The sequence below is a fragment of the Rhinolophus sinicus genome, chromosome 9 (genome assembly GCF_057876585.1).
Source record: "Rhinolophus sinicus isolate RSI-liver-muscle chromosome 9, RSI-T2T, whole genome shotgun sequence".
NCBI classification, from domain to species: Eukaryota; Metazoa; Chordata; class Mammalia; order Chiroptera; family Rhinolophidae; genus Rhinolophus; species Rhinolophus sinicus.
In genome coordinates, this window is record NC_142509.1 from 27265756 (window position 1) to 27290654 (window position 24899).

The window sequence follows — 24899 nt, forward strand, 5'->3', positions numbered from 1 at the left end:
ATCCTAGATTTGGCCTGTGATGGCCCCTTTAGCTGGGTACTTTGCCCTTTTGCCATGTCACCGTCGTTCTTAAAGCACTTACTTACTGTCTGGTACAAGATATTCCAGGCTTATCTGGTATTTAGGGGTGCCTCTGCTCCGAGAGCCTCTCGGTGGACAGTTACACACATGTGCACGCACACACACTTATATCTGTAAGTATTTGTTTCTATAGTCATCGATTTATATTGAAAACCATGAGTTCACCCTAATAGATCCAATTCCAATCTAAGTCATAGGATTAATTCTAGTTTTTTTCCCCTTTCCATATTAATAACTCCCTTTTCTGACATGAGACACCTGGTATTCTCATTATTTTTGATATATTCACTGATATGACCTACCCCCATATGTAACAATTTTCATTGACGTTTCCATCCATTTTTCATTGATGGAAAAGGAAGGGAAGGGAAAGGGGAGGAGCCACATATACCTTTGGCAAGCTGGCTTTAGCTGTGGGCCATCAGTTCCTACCTTTACTTATAGTGGGGCAGATATTCTCGCATATGTTTTTATTGAATGTTTACTCTGAACCAAAGAGGACAGAGGACTAAACAACAAATAATGTGTTATGGGGGAAATACTGCCAGGCACAGGGAGCCACTTCATTGTTTTGGATTATTGGGCCATCATACTTGCTCCATCAGTCGCAAACTGCCTCTCAAATTTGCAGGACCAGCTTGGCCAGTAGAGTTCATTCTACTGGTTGGCAATGACTCAGTGGGAGTGAGGTGTTCGCCCTACAAAGTTTCATCATTTTCTTGAACCAGCTCCACCCAGTGTTAATAGCTTCTTCCCCAAATGAATCATCAAATCCTGGTGACTCAATCTGTCTCTTCCCAACTGTTGGAATGGACAAAGTAGACCAAGTTCATGGTCCTTTGACATTTCATGCTATAACTCAGCCTCCCATGGGCAACAGAGTAATAATATAATAACAGGTAACATTTATTGAACATGGACTCTGTTTAAAGCCCAACCTTACACTTCCTAGCTGTGTGGCGGTGGGCAAGTGACTTCCTGTATGAGTTTCCTGTGGTTGCCATGACGATGATTGCAGACCTGAGGGTTTAAAACAACTGAAACCCATTCCCTCACAGTCCGGGAGACCGGAAGTCCAAATGTGTTTCACTGGAGCAAAGTCAAGTGCTGTGCTCCCTGGGAAGGCTCTAGAGGAAAATCTGTTCCCGCCTCGCTCAGCTTCTCGTGGTTCCAGGCTTTCCTTGGCTTGTGGCCGCATCACTCCAGTCTCTGTATCCATCATCACGTGGCCTTCTCCTCTGTGTGTGATGTCTCCCTCTGTCTCTCTCTTCTAAAGACACTTGCGATGGCATGCAGGGCCGCCCTGGATCATCCAGGATAATCTCTCCATCTCAAGATCCTTCACTTCATCACACCTGCAAAGACCCCTTTTTCCAAATAAGGTCCCATTGAGAGGTTCCAGGGATTAGGACCTGATCTCTTTGGGGACCATTACTCAGCCTCCCACACTTCCGCTCTCAGAGCCTCATTTGTCTCATCTGTAAAAAGAGGATGGCAATAATGATAAACTGCTCTCAGGGCTGCTGTGAAGTTTCAATGGGTTAATGTGAGTCAGGCGGTTGGCACGCTGGCAGGCAGGCAGCCCTCGGTGAATGGTGTGCTTATTATGAATTGATTTCTGGAGTTATTTCTACCCACTCCTGGCAATTGTGGGGGTAATTGATTCCAGTGATGTCACCGCTCCAAGTGCCAGGTTTTCAGCAGGATTAAATGTGCCAAATGGGCTTTGTTGAGCCAACTCCTCTGGGTGTGAAGAGCTGCCATGCCAGCCCGCCTCGCTGTTTCACAGGACCCGTCTGCTGCTTCTCCCTAATTAACACAAAGGAGACACCCACCAGCAGCCCCGCTTGCTGCCGTCCCCGGAAAACAGAGCAGCGACTGCAGCTAAATATTTGAACATTTTTTTCCAGTTACTGGATGAAAATAGTATTTTGGGCATTTAAACAGCACAAAGCAGAGAAGAGGGAGAAATGCCACCTCCTCCTTGCACCCACCTGGGCAGCCTCAGGGGGAAAAATGCTCTAAGGAAACCCAAGTCTATCACTGACAATGTCACAGCCAATTACCCTTGTTATTAAATTGGAGAATATAAAAATCGAAAACCGCCTTCTAGTCCATTTAGTTCCACAGTCGCCTCGTGAGCTTCTGCCTCAGACCAGGCTTTCCTAGGTACTGTGGCCTCAAAGATGGCGCTCCGTGAAGGCTTCACACATCCCTGTATTGTTAACAGGAATGAACCACGTACTGAAGCCAAGCACCTGCAAACGAGGACACAAGGACACAGGAGCACAGACTGTGGAGTCTGACAGACAGACAAGGGATCCAACCCTAGCCCTGCTACTTCTAGCTGTGTGACCTTAGGCAAAGGACATAATCCCTTTGCACCTCAGTTTCCTCATCTGTAAAATGGGGAGCCTAGTAGCCCCTCCTTCGAAGTATTGCAAGTAGTTAAGGATGCACCTGGGACACAGGTTGGCACTCGACGTAAATGGGGATGCTGAAGGTGAGGATTACAGAAGGGGCCTCCCCGGCTCTCCATAATTCTGGGTGAGAGCAGGGAGAGTCGAGTAAAGTGGAAAACACCCAGCCTGCCTGTCAGGGGACCCAGGACCTGGTCCTAACTGTTATTGACTGGTTTCATGACTCAGTTTCCTTTTTTGAGCCTCACTTTCCTCATGTGTTCAGTGAGTGGGTCTGGCATGATGATTTCAGAGGCCCCTTCTACCTTCTAATTCCAGGAGTGGCTTTTGGGATGTGTCCCTCACTCCTGCTGTCCCTGGCAGCTGGCCTTTCTCTAGGACCCAGGCCAGTAACGTGAGCCCCTTTCTGTCCTGATGAGGGTGGGGTGGAGATACACCTCAGGGGACAGGATGAGTGATGAAGCTCTTCTCAGGGATGAAGGCTCTTAAAATTAAATCGAGGAGTCTGGGAACATCCCAGCTGTTTGCTCAACGACGGTTGCATTTAATTTTCAGGAACCGGTCCCGGCACACCGTCCAGATCGTATGACGAACCTCTCTGGCAGAAGCGTGGCCTGCCAGCTCGTGTTCCCACGCCCCAACGATGCAGGCCTTAGGCTCCTGCCCCACTGGACAGAGTTTCATTCACTCATTCACTGAGTATTTACTAAGTACCTACTATTTACCAATCTGTACAGCAGAGGCTGGGACACACAGCAGGAATAAGACAGCGAGGTCCCTGCTCTCATGAAGTTCATGGTCTAGTGTGGGCAGGATGCTAATTTTTAAAAATCGTTTATTTAACACAGCAGTGAAAACCTTGGAGGAAAAATTCAGTGTGTCTTGAGGCCAGATGATCACGGAGGGCTTCTCAAAGGAAGGGGCATTTACACCGAGACCGGAAGGATGAGAAGTTAGAAGGGGGAAAGAGCCTTCCAGGCAGAGGGAACAACATGGCAGAGAGAGTTAAAGAAAAGGCAGTGTGATGGGCGAGGTCAGCCAGGGGTCCAGTGGATTGCTCATGGTGTGGGTTTCAGGCGGAGACAAGTGGGGAGCTGAGGAAGGTTAAGCAGAGAACGGAGCTGCTTCAACACCATGCACCAGTCACCTTGAACTTGGGAACTTAGGAAGTGGGGCTCTCTGCCATCCAAGAATGGTCAGTGGGTACCCATGTCCAGGAAAGGCATGGAAAACACAGGCCTGGCTCGATGCCCTATCTTGGTGGACTGCACCCATATCTGACAGCTCAGCAGAATGGAGGTAGCATGGCTTTGGGATGGAGACCCTGACTCACTATACAGGCCATGAGAGTCCTCTGCCCAACCCCACTAAGCCTCAGTTTTCCCACCTGAAAATTGGGGTTGCAATAACCCATCCTTCCTGGAGACACTGTGAGGATGAAGGGAAGTCACACAGGCACCGGACAGCAGACGTTCCATGACTGCTAAGCAGGTACTGGCTGAATCTCCTTCCTTTGCAGCTTCCAGTTCCACCTCTGTACACTGAGGCCACCAGCTTCTCTCATACACTGGCTTTGCCACTTCATTTGGACATGCCCTCCCTGTCTCTGGGACTCAGCTTCCCCCTATAAAGTAAGGGATCTGAATGGGTTGAGCTCCACCAAGCTGGGTCAGGTGGTTCCCTAACTGTGGTGAGGTCAGACCCAGCAGCGGGAATTGTCAACCCCCCCTCCCCGAGAGAACTGGGAAGGAATCTTTAACCTCAGTTCCCCAGCTGCTGTTATGGTTTAAGAATTACACTTTGATTCTAAAAGTGAGGGTCTCACACACCATGCTTTTCCAGAAAGCATGCTGTTTGCACATGGTACAGACTTATCTTCAGAATGTCAGCCATGGCAAAGGAAATGGGCCCGAGCCACGAAGGCTCTAATCGGGTCCCTGCGGCACTGAGGGAAAGCATTCTTTTAGAACTCCCTTGTGTGGGGGGCGGGGGGCCACAGCAAACCTGCCTGGGGAAATGAATAGTTGAAGAATTATTTTGTTTTCTAGTGGCTTCTCTTGCCCATGATACCCCCGTCATGGAAATATCCATACTCACAGTATATGTGCTGCAGGATTATAACTGTTATCACTGATATTTCTAGGACCCGATTTTTCACATTCAGTAACAGTTTAAGATAGTTGCACACACTGTGAATGTACTTAATGCCACTAAATTGCACACGTAAAAAATACGGTTAAAATGGTGGATTTTATGTTATGTGTATGTGACCCCTTCCTACCAAAAGGTCATATATTAATAAAAAGAATATGTGTAGTTTTAGCAGTGCTGCTCTAGAAAAGTCTATTGATGGGAATGTTTGCTGTTGACTGAAAAAAGACTCAAGCAATAAGACCCCTTATTTCATCTTCTAACAAGGAATCCCATTGTATGCATATACCACGTTTTCTTTATTCATTAATAATTCTGTAACGGACACTTAAAATTTTGTTAAGAGGGTAGATCTCAATTTATGTGTTTTTTACCATAAACAAATCTTTTTAATCTTAAGAAGAAAAAAAAAGGAAGTCCAAGCCATGGTGTGGGGTGTACGGAGTGGGTTAATTCCGTGTTTGACATCACCATGAAATTCTTCTCTCTTCCTGCCCTGTGATGGTTACAGTCAGCTGTGTCAGGTGGCTTCCTCCTGCTGAGATGACAGCTGCAGCAGAACCATGGACAGACAGGACAACACCCAGCAAACATTATCCCGCCTCACGCAGACGTCCCCTCAAGTGTCGTTGGGCAGAACTGGGTCACAGGCCCACTCTCAGCCCTGTCACTGTGGTGTGGATCCAGCAGTTGGCTTAAACAAATCCGGATTTACGCCTGAACTACATAAAGGAGGGTCAATACCCCCCTGCAGTCAGGGTGAAGCTTGAGCAGGGAAGCTGGGGGAATGGCTATGAGTTTATCAATAGGGGGTGAGCAAATGAATTACAATTTCTCAGCTCCTTCTTTTAGGAGAGAGGGAGCTAAAGCCAGCACTTACGCCAGCAGGTACCAGGCAAAAAACTGTCAGTATCAGGGCAATAATAATAACACCAACGGTTATCATTTACCAAGTCCTGTGAATGTGCCCGGCACTGGTTAAGGCGGCTAATAACAAGCCTTGCTGTTACTGGTACTCTTATCCTTATTGTACAGGTGAGAAAACTGAAGCTCAGATATGACATAATTTGGAGCTAAACGGAGATTCCTTTCTTCATATCAGGCTGGCCTTGAAAGATAATATGAATACCAAAAAAAGTTAGTGCCATTCCATCAGATAAATGTATTCCAGCATTTGGAAGCAGGCTGAGCTACATGAGGACTCGGAATGGAAGGTTCTAGAACAGAATTCCATTGTCCAGCTTCCTCTGTGTATAGAAGCAGGCCTGTTAGAATAAGGTCTGATGAGCTCACCTGATTTACAGAAGAGGCTCCAATGAAGGTGCAGTGGGAGGTCCCAGCCACACACTGGAAGAGGGCAGGCTTACCTGCACAAGTTTCTTTCAAGGTGATGACCTCCTTTCTTTCAAGGTGATGACAGATGAGGTGAATGCCATAGGCCAGGAGTGCTTGGAGGGATGCCACAGCGTCCAGGTGGAAAAAAAACGAAAACAAATAAAACCGAATGACAAGAACTAAAAGTTAATCATGACGAAGGGCGTGTCCCCCTTTTCTCCAGTGGTAGATGAAACAGTGACCTCCAAAGATGTCAGCCTCCTAATCCCAGAACCTGTGAATATATTACCTGACATGGCAAAAGGGGTTTTGCAGACATGATTAAGGTTAAAAACCCAGAGATGGAGAGGTTGTCCTGAGTAATCCAGTTGGGTGCATGAATCCTTAAAAGTGGAGAAGCTTTCCCCGTCTGTGGTCCAAGCAGATGTGACTAAGGAAGAATGGTCAGAGGGAGCCTCGAAAAGCCCCAAAGGCAAAGAAACCTATTCTCCAGCGAGTCTCCAGAAAGGAATGCAGCCCTGCTGACACCTTGGACTGAACCCCTCGAGACCCGAGTCAGGTTTCTGTCCTACAGAAGTACATAATGTACACAGGGTGTTCTTAACAGGAAATTCGTGCAAAGTATATGGGACCTCTCTGTACTACCTTTGCAATTTTTTCTCTGAATGTAAAGCGAGTCTATAATAAAACATTAATTTAAAAATACAGATGCCCAGGCCCCATCCCTAACCAATCAAATCAGAAGTTCTATCTTGGGGATCAAGCATCAGGATGATTTAGAAGCCCTCTAGGTGATTCAGACCTGTCGCCAGGGTTGAGAGCCACGCATGCATTGAAAGCACCTCGCAAAGTATAAAACCTGATGGAAATGCAGGTTGTGATGACTGATCAACAAGGCACTATTATTCTTTTTAATGACACAAGTAACAGTGACCATCGCAAAATTAAAACCCGAGAGAGATAAAAATTAAAATCTCCCCTAATCCTGCCCCTTAGGAATAGCCACTATTTTGGTGACTGCCTTTTCACACTTGTTTCTCATGGAATACCTACATTTATTATCATTCCTGATATTATTACTATGAAAACACAAAACTGGAGCTCTGAGACCCAGCCCCATAGCTCCAGGGTCTTTGAACTCGTCTGTCCACTTCTGCATCCTTTGTCTTCAGGGAGGGTCGGAGCCCCACCCAGGGGAGAAGGCTGATGTTGAAACGCTGTGAAAACCCAGCATAGATAAATGCACCTTGGCAATGCCACCTGCTAATTAAGTGAGGGCATTGCACAGCCTCCGGTGCTGTCACATTTCAGCTAATGGGGAGTTGCTCCGTGTTATCATGCCATCTCCCCATTCCTGTTTTCTCCTCCCACACTAGGACACCCAAAGATACAAGTCCAAGAACAGACCCTCATAAATGTGTGCGGGCCCAGGGCCCAGTGTGCACAGCGTCCACCTGGATGGTTTCCTGCCAGGGCTTCCCCCCTCAGCCCCTTGTGGGCCATTGTCATCAACCTGTCACTAAATATTTAATCTTGCTGAACTCTTTATATGGCCCAGCTGGTCCACATCTAGTGGCTTCTTTTAAGAGCTACACCTGCAAGCCACACGCTCCTGGAAAAGCAGACAGAGGAGAGGTTCACAAGCTCTGGAGAATAGGTGTGAATCCTGCTCTCGTGGTCCTTGCTGTGTGACCTCAAGTGAGTCGCTTGACCTCTCAGCGTCTCAGTTTCCGCATCTGCAAAATGGAGGCAGAAATCTCCACAGGGTGGAGGGAGCGTTGGCACATGGTAAGGAGTCAAACAATGTTAGTTCCTTTTTGTCATTCTTTTTTATTTCTTTCAATAGCATCTCTTCCTTTTTCTTTTGGAGAAGGAGGAGAGGAACTCAAAGGTGGAGGAATCTACTCATTCATTCTCAACAAATATTTATTGAGTGCCTACTCTGTGGCAGGCGCTGGGACGACAGCAGGGAAGGTAATGATCCCTTATGCTGCTGAGAGGGCCCCGGCCTTCAGATCAGACCTGGTTTTAAATCTTGGCTCTGCCACCTACAAGCTGTGGTTCCTTGGGCAGGTGATACCACCCATCTGAGTCTCGGTTTAGGCAACTCCTAAATGGGGACAATAAAATATCTCACAGGGTTCCTGAGAGGAACAAAGGAAAAGATACCAGTAAAGACGATTGGCGACTGTCTTCCAGTCCCAGGGGCTTCGGCACCAGCCGCGAGCTTCTATGCAGACATGGCCAAGTCCAAGAACCACACCAAGCACAACCAGTCCCGAGAATGGCACAGAAGCAGCATTAAGAAACCCCGATCACAAAGATACGAATCTCTGAAAGGGTGGCTCCAAGTTCCTGAGGAACATGTGCTTTGCCAGAAAGCACAAGAAGGGCCTGTAGAAGATGCAGGCCACCAACGCCAAGGCTGTGAGTGCACTGGCTGAGGCTTCAAGGCCCTCGTAAAACCCAAGGAGGTCAAGCCCAAGATCCCAAAGGGCGGCAGCCGCAAGCTCAGTCGACTCGCCTACATCGCCCACCCCAAACTTAGGAACCGTGCTTGTGCCTGCATCGCCAAGGGTCTTGGGCTCTGCTGGCCAAAATCCAAGGCCAAGGCTGAAACCAAGGCCCCCCGGCCGTGGCTGCAGCTGCAGCTCCGCCTCCAGCTCAGGCTCCGGCTCGCAGAGGTACCCAGGCTCCCATGACGACTGCAAGTAGAAGCCTCTGACTGCCGATATGAGGACGAAAGGACTGGTGGGACCCCTGGACTGCTGTCTGCATGGGGCTGGTGTCCTCCTGTGCTATTTGTACAAATAAACCTGAAGCAGGATCTGTAAACAAAAACACACACACACACAACAACAACAAGATACTTAATGAGCTACAGGCAGCTATGTAATCATAAGGTGAGAAGTTGAACAGTGGGGAGGCCAGTAATGCTGGCCATCCAGCAGAAGAGGCTCAGAGGCTATGGCCTACAGCCTCAGGCTTCTAGGACCAGGCCAGTCAAGCCCTAGGCACTTGACTCCCACCAGTGGAGCATGTTTGGTCCTTTAAGGCCATTACACAGATTAAGAAACTGAGGCCCAGAGAGGACAAGGGCCTCACGCCAGAGCTGCAAAATCAGGACCTGGAGCCAGGTCTCTCATGACCCAATTCACGTATTTCTGAAGTTCCTACCACACTTGCGGAATCCCACCAATGATTATTTATGTATTGGGCTCTTTTGTTGGGTGGGCAGCTCTGCTTGGGCTAATCCCAGGGGAGAGGTGGCTGCCTCCCCTACCCATTGGGGACACAATATGAAGAAGTGGAGGTGAGTTTAGCCAAAGGGGTAGGGACCATTAGGAGGGTAACTCTGGGGAGTCTCATGCACTGGGCAGACCCTGAGAAAACATGTGCCAAGTAAAGGGAGATGGGAAAGAAAGTGCGCTTACCTGAGATGCACCAGAGGCTCTGCTTCTGGGCGCTCGCTCTCCATTTAAACCTTCATTTCCTCTCACAAGGGCAACCCTAGAGAGCAACACTGTTGGTACCTTGTTAAAAAGTAAACTGAGGCACATAAACATTTTCAAGAGTTTATTTGAGCATACATCAATTCAACCTGGGCAACACCCAAAGGTGGTTAGGAGCTAGAGGAGAGGTGTTTATAGAGAAGAAGAAACAGGAAAAAAGCAAGGAAATTGTTTGACTGGCTTGTTTAAGCAGTTGCCTTATTTGGGAAAGGTTATTTGGCTGGTTGTGATTGGTTGTTCTTAAATTTAATTTTCTTGGATTTGAGAGCACTGATTCTGGCTTTGCTTTTAGTTTGCCTGCATAGGCAACAGAGGCATTAGAGCCACCGCCATCGAATGGTCCCCTTGTTTAATTAATTTAGCATTCTTCTTTCACAAATGAGGATGCTGAGAAATGACATGACCTACCCAAGACCTCTACACAACTACCGTGGTAGAGGTTGAACAGAGGCCAGCCACGATGTTCAACAGGATACTATACTGCATTCAGGAAAAACAGAGAAAGGGAAGGAAAAATAATGAAGAGAAGAACGGGAAAGTGAAAGAAAAGAGAATGAATGAAAGAGTGGACATTTTTCATTATCTTTTTAATGGAATAGTTGAGACATAAAATAATACATGTAACACATGTGAATCATAAAATATACCAATAGAATGAACACGAACCTACAACTCATCTAAGACAGTAGAAAGTTATGAGTAATTTGTATCTACTTACACCAGGGGTTCTTCCAGTTGGTTGCCCATTGAACACTCCTGGGGCGCTAATGCTCTGAGAGAGACTGACGGGATTTGCTTAGAGTTTGGGCTGGGCATCTAGATTTTTTTTTTAAGACATCTGGATTTTGAAGTCCTCCCCACGTGATTCTAACGTGCAGCCAGGTTTGAGAACCACTGGCTTATATTCTCCTCCCCTACTGTATCCCCCTGACTCCCTCCATCCTTACCTTTATCCACCCCCAGATGACCACCATCCTGAATTTCATGTAGTGAATGGATTCTTCCTTCATCCTTCGTTTCCAGGACAAGCGATATTTGCGATTTACCTCCCGCCCACCACGAGGGGGCGCCAGAGAAAAAAAGCACCTTCCTTTCTGTGCCACCGGGGTCGCGCTGGAGTCGGCTTGGCCCTGGCGGCGTTCCGTCGCCGTTCTGTCGCTCGGGCAACGAGCAGGGAAACGGCGGGCTTTGGTTAGCGCGGCCCGGGAGGGTGGCCGCGGGACGGGCGGGCTTGCTTGTGGCCGGGCGCTCTGCGGACTTCGGGGCGTAGAGAAACGTGAGTCGGAGCTCAGGCTGAGCCGGGGCCGGTCTTCCTGGCTTCACTCTGCCTCACCGCGCGCTGAGTCCCGTCTCTTTCCTCTGTGACCCCTTGTCCTATGTGGATGTTGAGGCCGCGAGAGGGATACGACTTGTTCAGGGAGCAGCCCAGCTTGCTTGTGGCCGATCCGGGACCGGAATCTTAAATTTCTTAACCGCTGGTGCAAAGATTCCTCCACGGGCAGCTTGCAGGGCAAGGAAAAAAGCATGTCAAGCCTTCCAGTCTCAAGGCAGATTATAAACAGGCCAGCCGCAGGCTGAACTTGGCTCACAGACGCAGCTTATTTCCCCCGGGTCTGGATGACTCTGAATTTGAGATTGGCCTGGACCCAGGTCTTCTGCTTATTCCACAGACGTTCCTTAAGCACTGTCATAGCCAGGCAGCACTGGGTAGACTCTAAACACGGGGGCCGGGGCGGGGGGCAGCTTTTGGTCAGGGCAAAAGAAGTCTGGAGTGAGACACTCTGCTTTCAAGTCTCCAGTTGTGCCCCCAGATTGCTATGTGCCCTGGGAAAATCAGCTCCTCTCTGGGTCCCAGTTTCTCCGTATGTAAGACGAGGGATCTGCCCCTTCATGCCAACCCAGAACACTTCCAGGTGTGACACCAGGACTAGGTCCCTCCCTGGGGGCCGCCAAAGCCAGGGCATGCCTCTTGCAATCTACAGAGCTTGGACCCTGCGTGGTTTAGGATCCCAGCTTTCTTATTTCCTCTACTTCCTGGTTTTGTGGTCTTGGGCAAGTCACATTACCTCTTTGAACGTAAGTTTCCTCCCCTGCCAAGTAATGGAGTGATTGTAGAAAAAAAGATCATATATATCAAGAACTTGGTACATATGTTCCTTAAATTATTATCTGTTACTTTATGCAGAGCATACAAACCCCCAATGTGCCTGGTCTCCATTGCTAGGACTGGTTCTCTGTCTGTCTGCAGTGCCCTTGATGACATATGACACACAGCCAGGTGCAGTCCAGGCTTATTTAAAACCGATGATTTGCAGCCCTGATGGCAAATCATTAAAAAAGTGCTGATGTCTGGGGCCTGCGTGCATACGTTTTGGGTTTCATTGGTTTGGAGTGGGGCCGAGGTTCCGTTAGGTGATTCCAGTGGGGAGCCAAGGGGTGAGGACTTCTTCCTAAAGGGGCGAGGCCAAGCTTGTGAGGGGTCCTGGGGTGGCAGCCGGCTCATTTTCCTACCACTGTTGTTCTTAGATGGCACTCCCCACGCTGCCCTCCTACTGGTGCAGCCGGAGGCTCCTGGATCAGCAGGTAGCACGACAGCGGCACCAAGAGCAGCAGGCCCGGCTTCGGCAGCAGTGGGATGAGAACAGCCGCTACTTCCGGATGTCTGACATCTGCAGCTCCAAACAGGCAGAATGGAGCTCCAAGACCTCCTACCAGCGGAGGTAACGGTGCGGTGACCGCGATGGGATGGGAGTGGGCAGCCGCTTGCTGGTCAGGGAATGTGGCCTGAAGGACCTGGGGGAGTGTGGCTTGATAGCATGTTTTCTCGAAGGAGTTGCTGGACAGCACGGATTGCCTGTCTGGTGATGCTTTTCTAACTGGAAATTGAAAACCTGATCATCAGTGAAGTACTCCATTTGCATTAAAAAAGAAAATGATAAGAAATGTATGTAGAATCTGGAAATCTTGTAACCCCACGTCCCCAGAGGGAACCCCAGTTACCAGCCTGATGCGTAGCCTCCCACACTTTTTCTCATTTGTGTTTGTGTATAAACACACACACACATACACCCATTTTTATAAAAAGATGTGTAAAAGCATGGGAGTTAAAAGCAGAGGCTTTGGAGTCAGACAGACCTAGGTGGAAATTCTGTGTCACATGCCGCATGAATGAGCCTCAGTTTCCTCATCAGTGAAGTGGGGCTGACACAGAACCTACTTTGTAGGATTTATGTGATGATTCATATCAAACCATTCATGGTTTTAGTTGGTGCAAATAATATTCTCTAGTACTGTGATCACTATCCGCGAATTATACGTTTTCTTATTGCAAAAACAAGGTTCTGTTCTGCGTAGTGTTCTGTGACCTGCTCTGTCCCCTTGGGCTGGAGGACCTTTTCCCGTGTCACCGTGTTATACCCGCCTCAGCCTCTTTGCCCACACAGCAGAGCAGACTGGTCCGTGTGACCGTCGCGTGACTGATTTATGGTGGGCTCCTTCTTACCCAGCATGCACGCCTACCAGCGTGAGAAGATGAAGGAGGAGAAGAGGAAGCATCTGGAGGCCAGACGGGAGAGACTCCAGCAGCTTCTGCTGGAGGAGCAGGACCTGCTGGCCAGAGAACTGGAGGAGCTACGGCTGAGCATGAACTTGCGGGAAAGAAGAATCCGGGAACGGCACGGGAATCTCAAGTCAGCCCGGGAAGAGCAAAGGAAACTGGTAAATTCTCATCGCCCTTAGGAGCGTTCCCCAGCCTGACAGTGACACACGCATGTGGGTCACCCCTGGACGCTGGTCTGATGAGACAGCAGTTAGCTGCAAAACCAGCTGGGAAAACTGCTTACTCTTAAGTCATTCTTCACGTGTGTGTTCTGCAGGAGTCATCTTTATTCTCTGTGGCCCTTTAAATCATTACATCCGAGCCCTTTTTCTTTAGCTTGGGACTGGTATATTTTATCTTCCAAAGTGGTTGTGTGCAATGGCGAACCCCAATCTGTGTTTTTAAGCCTGCTGTGCATTTTGAAATAGATCTGTAGCATCAGATTGTGCCCCGCTTTTGTCACCATTGTAAGAGTCATTTGTCAGTACCGTCTGGTCCCACTCAGGTGTCTGGCTCCCAGGCCTGGGCGCAAGGCGGGGAGGTTTGAAGGGCAGGTGCAGTGCCAGTGGGCCAGTGGAGCAGCTCTTCACCGCAGCTGACTTCCATTGTGGGTTCTCCAAAATGTGCGTGCATTTGAAAAGCAACATCAGGCTTCCTTCTTTGTGTTTTCTTGACAGATTGCTGAACAACTTTTGTATGAACACTGGAAGAAGAATGACCCCAAACTTCGAGAGGTGAACACCAAATCCATTGATTTGCCTAACTAGATGAAATGAGGTTTCCTGACTTGTTTTAAACTTGCATCTTGTGCTGGGTTGAGAAAGTAGGGAACACGCCACAGCTGAAAAGAGCACCACGCGGAAGACTTGGTTCCTTTGGTTGTTTAACCACTGTTTGTTTATTGAACATCTGCGGCAGTGTCCACCTGTGGGGGCATGGAGATGAGAGGTGGTCCCATGGGGGAAACAGTGGGCAGCTCATTACAGTACAGGATGCAGGGTGCTGGGCAGGCTGGGAAGACGGGCATCGGCAGTGTCCCTAGCTCAGTCGGAGGTCAGGGAGGCGTCCCACGGGGGTTGCAGGGGTGGAGGAGTTGGGAAGGACCTGGGCATTAACTTGATGGTGTAGAGTAAGCAGCGCACGTTCTAGTTCAAGGCAGCCGTGCAAGAATCAGGCCTGGGTCATGAGAGCAGAGTGAGTGCAGGGAACTACAAGTGGATGGGAGGCTGGGGTGTCGGGGTGGAGTGGGGTGGGTGGGCCCAGAGCGGAGGCTGGTGAGGCAGATGGGGCCACTCCTCGGGCAGCCTCGTCTGCTTCCCCGGAAGCCTGGGGAGCGCCTGGATGATTTTAAGCAGGGGTGCGATGGGATCCCAGCTGCATTTCAGGGAGCAGCAGCTCAGGCAATTGAGGGGCTGCTACAGCAGCCCAGGTGAGTGATGGTGTGAAGGCCTAAACTGGGGTAGCAGGAGAAAGGAGGACAAATCCAGGATGTGGAGGCCGGGAGGGGGGGCAGGCATCTTGGCTTGGGTGGCATTGTTCAGTGGAGATTGGGCCAGAGGGAGGTAATCCCATCACTGCGTCTCAAATTATTTCAACTAACCGTTTGTGTGTACGTTTAGTGGTATTAATGTATATATTCATAATTACACGTAGAAATTGCCAGGCACTAAGTAACGGAGCATCTCTGCTTTGGAGTATGTGCAGGTTGCACTAACCACGGGAGGATGCTGCTGCCTGGGCGTGTGTCGGCTTAGTACGTCCTCCCAAGTCATTTACTTAGAAAGGCTTATTTAAAACACTTCAGATAGTCACAAATGTGCATATTTCTAAGTTGAGAAAGAAAATTTAAAGTTGTATAAACAATTTCCCAATGGAAGCTTTTGGACAGAGTACTGTAATTCATTTTCTGATCCCAGAGCTGCTCTAAACCCAAATCTCTTATTAACCACCCAGACTTGTTCCATCTACGAGGGCAGGTGCCTTCTGATACAGGGAGCACATGTTTCACAGCTACTGCTTTGCAGAGGAAGTGCTGGGCAGCCGGGCAGAGAGGGTTGAGTCTTACCAGCTCCTGCTGCCCTGGGGCCTGGCATGCTTCACACCAGCCAGGGTGGCCTTTGAGATGGTATTTTCACATTGGTGTCTACTGACCTGTTCCTGCTCAACTCTGAGGGACCTGGGAGAAAATTGTCTATTACTTCGTTCCAGTTCTTGAGATTGGTTTAGAACTGTCTGGTCCTTTGGTTTTCTAATTGACTTGCAATCAGACTCTGTATGTTGGGGTCATTATGTGCTCCCTTAGCAGACAGCTGGGCCCCTCTGAGTCCTCACCAGAGGAAGTCATGGTCACGTTCCAGGGCATGACACTGTGTTCCCCAGTGCATATCTGTCAGAGGAACCAGTGAGGAAATTAATTTTCTGCCTCTTCTCCCCTCAGATTGAACTGGACCTCCACAAGAAGCACGTGATCAACTCTTGGGAAACGCAGACAGAAGAGAAGAAGCAGGTGTGGTATGACTGGGAACAGTCCCATGTGCTATGGCGGGAGACTGTCTCTGTGTCTTTGGATTTGTTTCTTGTTTTCAATGTTAATGACACCAGTCCAGGAACAGGCTGTTTCTCACTTTCAGTAACACATGTTAAAACTCAATGCTGCTCTTACACGTATCAGAATCCTATCATTTCCGGGGAGAGAATAACACCAGGTGACCAGGGCTGATCGATGATAGGGCGAATGTGTGTTTTAAAGGGCGTTTTTGTGGCTGGCAGTCTCTTGTGATATAATGTGCATCATACATTCAGCCTCGGCCTCACAGCTGCACCTCTGGGCATAAAAGTCCACATCTCCATGAACCCATCACTTTGCCTCCGGGTTCATTTTGGAAAGTGTTTTGTTGAGCCCCTCCTCCGTGCCAGGCACCACGCTGTGTGTTTCCCCAGCTTCGTCCCTCAGGGAGCGTCAGCCCCATGGGTCCCACGGCCCCACAGGGAGCGCCCAGGGTTCCATAGCTGAGAAGTGGCCTGCTCTGGAATGAAGAACCGGGCCCACGGCTGGCCCAGTGGCTGTGGGGGCTGGATCTTTGCTGGCTGCGTGTTGCACATACTGACCTGGATTCATTTGGCCCCATGTAGCAAGAAGCGACGGAAAAGGAAGAGAACAAACGGTATGAAAATGAATATGAAACGGCCCGAAGGGAAGCGCTGGAACGGATGAAAGCAGAAGAGGAGAGGAGGCAGTTAGAGGATAAACTCCAGGCTGAGGCGCTGCTCCAGCAGATGGAGGAGCTGAAGGCGAAGGAGATGGAGGTGAGGGCGTGCCCGCGGCCGCATGGCTGCCTCTCAGCTGCTTGTTGGTACAAAATGGGCATTGCAAACGCTGTTCTAAAAAGAGATCATATCAAGGAGGTGAGTCTAAAAAATGCAGCAATCGGGGGTTCTCCCTTCTGATATTTATTCCCACCTGTGGTTTTTCCATACTCCTTGGCTGTATCGCGTGCTCAGATTCTAGAATGTTAGCGACATGGAGATAATACCTGTTCTCTCAGACGTGTTTTGAGACCTGCTATCTGAGAGCCTTCTTAGAACTTGGAGTTTCCTGTGCACAAACTAGACTTGACTTGCTCTGATGTTCTAGCACACAGCTCTCCCTGGCGAGCAGGTTTGGGGTCTCAAGGCCCAAACTGTGAGGCTCTTTGGTCCAAGAGGCTGTTCTGAGAATACCGTGCAGTTTGCATGCGGGGGCTGGACCTTCCCATTCAGATGAGGGGAGCACCCCCTCCCCCAGGCCTGAATGATTCAAGACCTGGACTTTTAGTGCCCACTCCTTATGCAAGGTGCTAAGCACTGGGCTGGGTGCTAGAGATACAGCCGTGAGCAAGGCCCACAGTCCTGGGCCTCACGGCAGGAGCAGTGGCAGGTGGAGGAGACAGATGGGAAGTCCCAGTAAGGCGTGGACGATGCAGGGTCCTGGGGGAGCATGGAACATGAGGCTCAGCCTTGTCCACAGGGGTGGGCAAGGCTCTTGCAGGATTGGCTCCGCTGCATTGGGATGAATGAGTGAGTTCAGCTGGGCCAAGGCGCCCGGAGTCCCAGAGTTGGGATTGTGATCACGGGGGGGTGGGGGGGCGGCGGGAGGGTGCAGGCCAGCCCTTGTCACATAGTGTCTGTTGAAAGCAGAGATGAGGAATGAAGGAAGCTCTGATTCTCGTGATCTTAATTGGGGTTGCTGTTGTCACAACCACAGGCCACCAAACTGAAGAAGGAGCAGGCGAATCTGTTGAGGCAGCGATGGGAGCTGGAGAGGCTGGAGGAAGAAAGGAAGCAGATGGCAGCCTTCCGGCAGAAAGCGGAGCTGGGGTGTGTGTGAGGAGGGCTGCCCCCACCTCTTTCTCAGAGCATGTCACTTTCTGAGACTTGTGTTGGTATCCCTGAAACCGGGAAGGATACAACCTGTAGTAAGTAGCTGTCTAACCTCCATTTAATTCTTTATCAGACACTGAAGGCGACCCATATTTTGCTCCTTTTTAGACGCTTTTTGAGACATCAGTATAATGTGCAACTCAATAGACGTACACAGCAGATCCAGGAGGAACTGGTAAGTTTGAAAGGACAGCCTGTCATTCCTTTCACACTTTTTCAAAAAACATGTTTTCAAAAAAAAAAGAAAGAAAAACATGTTTTCCACTGCTCTGTAATGAGTGCATCCTGTTAAGAAGTCGCACACGGAGTGAGATTCCCCCTGGAGCAGCCTCTGCAGTTCCACCCCCTCCCCAGAGGTGTCTGATTTGGCGTGTGCCCTTCTACATACATGTACACGTACATACAGGGAAGTGGTGCTTTTTTTACTGGAAGTTGCATTCCTCGGCACAGGTACCTAACAGTATATCTCATACTTTATAATCATTCTACGTAGACTAAGCTTGTTCCTTTTTACTAGCTGCTCAGTATTCCTGTCAAGTATTTTAATGGTCTCCCTCCCTGAGGCCAGGACAAGGTGAGCAAGCAAACCGTTCCCTCCCATCCCTGCCTGCTAGTCAGGTGTCACTGTGGTCATCGGGTGGCAGCACCACTGCGGTTGTCCCTGTCTTGCAGCTTTTCCTGCCCCTGCAGACGTCTCTCCCCTCACAAGGTCTCCAGAGCGCCCTCATTCTATATCGATGTACTGTGGAGACGTACGTAATAGCTGAGTCCCTACCCATGGGTGTTGGCGTTGTTTCCGCTTTTTCCCTCTTCCGTAACGGCTGCAGCGAGCATATATCTCCGTGCATGTGTGTCGCTGTAGTCTGCTGTTAGAAGTGGAATTGCTGTCAAACTGTTCTAAAAAACTGTGCCACCAGATGTGTCTGCGGGCAGGGACACCTGTGGTGGCAGAGGGGTCTCCCCTTAGGCAGGGAACAGCTCCGGGGTCTGTGCAGTGTCGTTGTTAACCTTCCCTAAGTGAGGACACCCTGACTCTTCAGAAGCAACCCAACGTCTTCCCATCTCTACGTAGAGCACACTAAGTGTCGGCATCAGTGCTGGGTCCAGAGAGGAGAGGGGCTGGTGGAAGTGGAGGCTGTGGCTGCCAGAGGGCTTCCTCCTTCCTCCAGGAGGCGGACAAGCGCATCCTGCAGGCGCTCCTCGAGAAGGAGGAGGAGACCCAGCGCACGCACTTGGCCCGGCGGGAGCAGGCCCTGGCTGACGTGGCGTGGATGAAGCAGGTCATCGAGGAGCAGCTGCAGCTGGAGAGGGAGCGGGAGGCAGAGCTACAGCTGCTGTTGAGGTGAGAGGTGGCAGCTGTGAGGGCTGGACACTCCTGGGTTCTACTCGGGCACCTGGGATCCCGCGGGTCTCCGCGAGGGTGGTTATTGACACACCTGTCCTCGGTCCTCTGTCCGTCATCCAGGAGGAACCCATGTTTGCTAGTGGACCTGGCTTGTGGGAGTGTTTCCCTTCTGTTATTTAAGATGGAAATTAGGATTTAGAGTAAGGATCTGCTCATCTGAAATCTTAGAAATTGGAAAGAAAGTGTTCTAAATTATGGAGATGTTGAATGTTTCTTAGGTCTATATAAATGGGTCTGCATCCAAAAATTAATCTTGTAGATGGAAATAAATAATAGGTAACATTTATTGAGCACTTATTGTGTGCCAGACACTCCAGCCAAGTGGTGGATACTTGGGTCACAGAGACTCGAGCAGGTCACTCATGTGCCTCAGGCCACAGGGCGGGCTAATAGGGACCCCAGGAGCACGGTGACAGCTCAGGCACCAGCAGTGGCCTTCCTCCTCCCTCATGGTTTCATTCACCTCAGTGTTTAAATGGCCTGGATGCAGCTCATCACAAGTGCTTTTTGTAAGGAGATGGCGTATCTAAAAAGGTAACTTAAGGTACTTACCGTAGGACTGCTTTCGGTGAACTTGTCCTTAATCTGTCAAAAGTTCACGTGGTGGATAAGTTTATCTGAAGGTTGGCCCCCCCAGATGTGTTCTGCCGGATGCTTTGGAGCCCTGTTGGTTCTTCTGCATTGTTGGAGCCCTGTTGGAGTTCCCTTCTGCATTGGTGGTGGAGAAGAGCCGGCTGACATCGCTTTGTGTTTACCTAGGGAGGAAGCCAAGGAAATGTGGGAAAAGAGAGAGGCAGAGTGGGCCCGAGAGAGGAACGCACGCGACAGACTGATGAGCGAGGTAATCCTGTGACAGACACGGGCTGGCCGGTCCCCGGGCGGATGTTGGCACTTAGTGGCCACGTACTGACCCTACCAAGTGTTCTGGGAACAGAGTCCTCGCTGGTTATTTTCAGTGGACTTATAATATCATAAAAGAAATATGAACTTATTAGAAAAAAATGTCCGTACAGAACAGTGAAAACAGTCACCCAGATGTACAGAACCACTATCACTGTTTCCTTCTACGTCCCTGTATCTGTCCAGAACTTTTTCCCTGCGCATTTCTTCATAGACTGTGCAATTTGACGTCAAGCATTTTAACAAACTATTACATCTTTGTGAATATCATTTTTGACGGCTGCATAATATGTCATCATGTAGGTATACCATAGTTTGCTTTTCCATTCCCCTTTTGTGGGCATTCCATTTTTTTTCTAATTTTGAGCTGTTCCAAGAAACAGTGCAGTGACATCTCAGTGCATAAAGCTTTTCCATACTTAGGATTCTTTTTTCCCTTGGGGTGCATAGCCAGAAGTAGACTAAAGAACATAAGTGTTTTGTCAGTATGTAAGGAATCTGTATAAGACACATCCCAGCTAATAGGAAATAATTTTTTGGGGAAAAAGTCTTCGTTATCCAAATATTGAAAGTTACCTTACCGTGGTTTAAAATGGAAATTACATTTAGTGCATATCAGTATGCTGCATTTTAGACTCCATGGGCAATCGGGTCCCAGTTGGTACCTTTTCACTTTTGTGAATACCAGATATTCTCCAGCATCTTTTGATTTTCCCCATTGAAAATGTTCCTCTTACTTGTAGCCACTTTATGTGTCCCCTTCAGAGACTTAACTGTTGAGTATGGGGGGGTGGCTTCTGGCCGTTCCTGGTTCCTGAGTCCTGACCGTGGTCTGGGCTGGTGGTGGACCAGAATCCTGCTCTGGGGCCCAAATTCCAAAAGGTTGGGGGGATGACCAAGACTCTACCTCTGGTCATCTGTGTGGCTCGTGGCTTGCTTCTTTTTTCTAGAACCTACCAATAGGGAGTGAGACTCAGCTGCTTGCTGTGTTTGTGTGTCCCTGTGGAGGGAGCTCCAGCCTGCCTACTCTGAGCTCTTTGGTGCTCAGCTGTCTTTCCATAAAGCACAACCCGCAGATATTTTGTGTGTGACCGGGGTGGGTGGGCTGCACAGGCAACAGTGTCTGGACGGATTCTGGAGTCTGGGCTTGCCTCCGTGCCGCATCTTTAGGCTGAATTCAGGTTGAGGATTCGGCTGGGTCCTGGTGTAGCTGCAGCCTGTCCACGGCTTGCAGAACAGATATCTGCTGGAGTCAAACTAAAACTTTCCCTTCTCCTTCCTGCTGAGGTTAGGTCCTGACAGGTAGACAACAACAAATACAAGAAAAGATTGAACAAAACCGGCGGGCGCAAGAGGAATCCCTAAGACACAGGGAGCAACTTATTCGAAACCTTGAGGAGGCAAGAGAGTCAGCTCGTCGTGAGAAAGAGGAGAGTGAAGACTTGAAATCGGCCCGGAAACAGGAGCTGGAAGCCCAGGTGGGGCCAAGTCCGTGGGCGGGAGGCAGCCTCAGCAGGGGGGGTGAGAGCTGTGGTTCCTGCATCATCGCGGCACAGGGTTCAGGGGCCTTTGACTTCTTTCCACAGCCCGACAGTAGTACTTGGCCAGGAGGCCCATGTTGGAGAGCTCAGTGCATCCCTTTTTATTTTGAGCTAAAATCCTGATCCTCCTGATTAGTGGAGCCTTCACTCCAGGTCCTCATGTCATGTCAATGACAAGGCTGTCATTACTGCCCGCCATCTCCTTTTCCTGTCTGCTTCTGAAAGCCTTTCACTCCCTGGGCCCCAATCCTCTGTTCAATTTGTGTTAGTAGGTAACACAAAGTACCTTTCCTTCACTTCGTAAGTTATAGAAATGTCTCATCACTATGTGAGACGCCTGAAACTAATATTATGGCAACTGTAATTGAAAAATGTTTTTAAATTAAAATGCTTCCAAACACATGGCCACCTCCAGAGCTTTTTACAAGGTCCATGTTACCACACCGTGAAAGCCCTTCCCACTTATGGGCGCTTGCCATCACTGTTCCTCCCCTCTGACTCTCCAGCTGGGGTAGACTCACAGGCTTTCCCTCTTCATCAGGGGCAGGCCTCTGCCCCTTGGGCCTTGTCTTGGGGTGACTCTGCTTTTTGTGCCCAGGTTGCAGAGCGCCAGCAGCAGGCGTGGGAAGCGGAGCAGCAGCAGGAGGAAGAAGAAGAGGAGGCGAGGCAGGCAGAGCAGTTCACGAACGCCCTGCTGCAGCAAGAGGCAAAGATGATGGCTGAGCGGGGCCACCGGCCCAAGGTAGGGAGCCTGCAGGTGACGGCGCACCACTGCTGGGCCACTCGGCTAGCTTCTGCTCTCCAGGACTGGTCAGTGCCCAGCTCTGCGTCCCAGCCAGCTCCGTTTCTTCCTTGCTCTTGTGTTTCTCCTTTTCTGGACTAGTAGGGAACCTTGACACAGGCTATGTTTCATCCTTGGTTGGGCCTCATATAGCCTTTGAGGTGATTTTGCTTTGGCTCCTGTCACCAGGGACCCAAGGGCTGAGGTCCTGACTGTTAAGCTGTTTGCCTGTTGACCCCGTTTGGGGACAAAGCAATCTAAGAAAGCTATGGCCACAGGTGGCGAGAGGTGAAGGAGCTAGCCCTGACTGTCCAGACTCAGCTCCCGGGTGACCAGGCCTGTGTCCTTCCTCTCGTCCTCTTGGCACCTCTGGTTGCCCTTCCCCATTGTTTGATCCTCCCTTCCCATCCCCTCCCTTCTTTCCCTGTGTCTTGAAGTACGTGAGTGACCCCTTGTTTAGGGCCCCATAGGGAACCCAGAAGCAAAGGCTGTCACCCCCGCTCCAAGGGAGCTGACGGGGAACTGACGGAGGGCCCAGCAGGCATGTCGCCTCTGCCCCTCCTTTACCGGGGCCACCCAGGTGCTCTGAAGTGCTACAAGACACAGAGGCTGGCTCCTTTCTAGTCAGATAACTGGGAAGCCCATGAAACAGTCAGAGCAGGTACTACACCTGCTGCAGAATGCTAATATCCTAACCGGCTGGGGCTCTTGAGCGGCAGGGAATAGTCTTTTCTAAACTTACTTGACCATGGGTCAGTGTGTGTCACACAGCACATGTGAAAATGTTACTTAGGGCTGCTATTTAAAAAACCAAAGTCATCAAGTGCCTCATTTGTAGCTTCGGTTCAAACGTCAGCTGTAAATGAAAACAGCCATTTATACTGTGCGTTTGGCTCTTATTTAGAATGTGTTCATTCCCCAATGCTCCAGAGACTGCCAGTCTGATCAATCTTGTGTTTTCTTTCTTTTCTTAGCCTTACGGACATCCCAAAATTGCTTGGAACTGACTTCGTTGGTACTATGAGCACAGCGAACACGGATGGGCAGGCCTTGGGTAGGCAGCCGCCAGAGGGCTTTATAATGTTCTAGTGTTCGGGTCCCTGTGAAGTAGTTCAGTGAGCTTGTTCAGGTCCATGATCAGATGGATCAAGATCTGGCCAGACTTGAAGGTGTTACAAAAACGCAGCACCCAGTAGGAGGCCCTTTCCTGCCTCTGTTACCCAAGAAAGTGGGGTTTTCGTAGTCACACGTTGACAGTGCTGTCACAGTCTTGGAATATATTTATGAATAATGTAAGATTTCAAATCAGTGCTAGAGTTACAAGTTGTTCTCCATGACAGGATTCATGATCTCCTGTTGTCTTACCCTTAATTGTCAACCTCCAGTGAAGCCTCCAGTACGAGATATGTGAGGGGAAGTTTTTAATTTTTAGAATTTCCATTTAAATTTAGCTATTCTGTTACAGACAGACTTGTAGGTCTTGGTGTAAGTTTATTTCAGGGCTTATTAATTTAGTGGTCCCAAAAGGATCACATCTTGTTTTCTGAAGAAAGAACTGTGAACCCTAAGGCAGTCTGATGTAGTCCATGGACGCTTTCCAGAAAGGTGGTAAAAAATGAGTCATTCCTGCTTTAGGAAGCATTTTGGTAGAATTTCCATAGAGCATTGTGTGGGGGGGAAGTGATCCCAACATGTATGTTACTGAGCCTCAAAAGGGGACTTCAAAAGGTCACTTGGCTGGCTAACCTTTAGGCATGACACTTTGGGCCTCTCGTGTCTTACGAAGGTCTCAGCTATCAGCCTTCTGGGATTTATGTGCCCAGAGAAAGGGGCATTGAACCTGAAAAAACTAGGTCAGACTCAACCACAGATCAGCCAAAAATTTCTCTTCCCACGGTTACATCAATGTGACGTGGTTCTAGATGAATCTCTACAAATAGCTACAAGTTCCTTGCAGCAGTAATCCTATTTTTATGACTTGTATTTTTTTCATAGTCTTCCTCTGAGGTGTCAGTTTTTCATTACATTGTGTTCAGGATTCCATAGCTCAGTAAATTTCAGCTAATGACTCTTCCAGGTTATTAAAAAGCAGAGTTTATTAAAAAAGATCCTGAGTCTAAGGGCTGCGTTGCCTTTAAAAACTTCCATTGTGCTATAAAAACAAATTGAGCTGCAAACTGCATCCTTAATCTGTTTTTCATTTTCTTGTCTTGAATGTCTGTGCCTCTGATCCCCTGAGCACCACTTTCATTATGCACGCTCATGTTTACTTCCCCTGTTTCAGATGTGCATTAATTGGGAAATAAAGTTCTGATTTGATGGCATCGCGTTCAGGCTGTTATGTTGCTTTTATTAACTGCTGCAAAGTGGGTTGTGTAGAATGACAGACTTTTACTGATTTAATCCACGTCTCCTACAGGTTTAGATACTCTCTACGACTGGTCACATTTTCTAGGTTACATTCATTCTGCTTGTGAAAGTGGTGGTGTCTCCCCTCTCATTTCAATCGGATCCTCTTCTAAGTAAACCACAGGGAATTAGGAATCACACTGTCTGAGCTGTAGTATAGAATCGATGTGGAGAGAATGCCTGATAAATAGGCACAAATATTTACTGAATTTTTAATTTCTTTGAGTTTCTTGTTTTCGCAGCCTGCTGGTAATTTTCCCTATTAGCTTTAAAGACTGTGTTACACTGATTCTCTACCATAATATATTTAAATGTTTCCTCTCTAAAATATTTGCTTCTAAATTTAG

The 24899-nt window shown here is 49.0% G+C and overlaps 1 protein-coding gene and 1 pseudogene across 1 annotated transcript; both read left to right on the top strand.

Moving 5' to 3' along the window:
• Positions 1-8227: 8227 nt before the first annotated feature.
• LOC109461337 (large ribosomal subunit protein eL29 pseudogene) lies at positions 8228-8812 on the top strand (annotated as a pseudogene).
• Positions 8813-10637: 1825 nt separating this feature from the next.
• TCHP (trichoplein keratin filament binding) lies at positions 10638-24467 on the top strand. The gene is made up of 13 exons (XM_019757510.3): positions 10638-10775; positions 12026-12219; positions 13006-13216; positions 13775-13831; positions 15535-15603; positions 16230-16403; positions 17341-17453; positions 17625-17691; positions 18686-18858; positions 19681-19762; positions 21114-21299; positions 21961-22104; positions 23118-24467. Exons 2-13 carry the CDS (start codon positions 12026-12028, stop codon positions 23148-23150), a joined length of 1503 nt encoding a protein of 500 aa, XP_019613069.3. The 5' UTR covers positions 10638-10775; the 3' UTR covers positions 23151-24467.
• Positions 24468-24899: the final 432 nt, after the last annotated feature.

Coding starts and splice junctions, on each gene's coding strand:
- TCHP (XM_019757510.3), top strand. CDS start 12,026: ATGGCACTCCCCACGCTGCCCTCCTACTGGTGCAGCCGGAGGCTCCTG. Junction 13,832..15,534: donor ATGACCCCAAACTTCGAGAG/GTGAACACCAAA, acceptor TTCTCCCCTCAG/ATTGAACTGGACCTCCACAA. Junction 19,763..21,113: donor GCGACAGACTGATGAGCGAG/GTAATCCTGTGA, acceptor TGCTGAGGTTAG/GTCCTGACAGGTAGACAACA.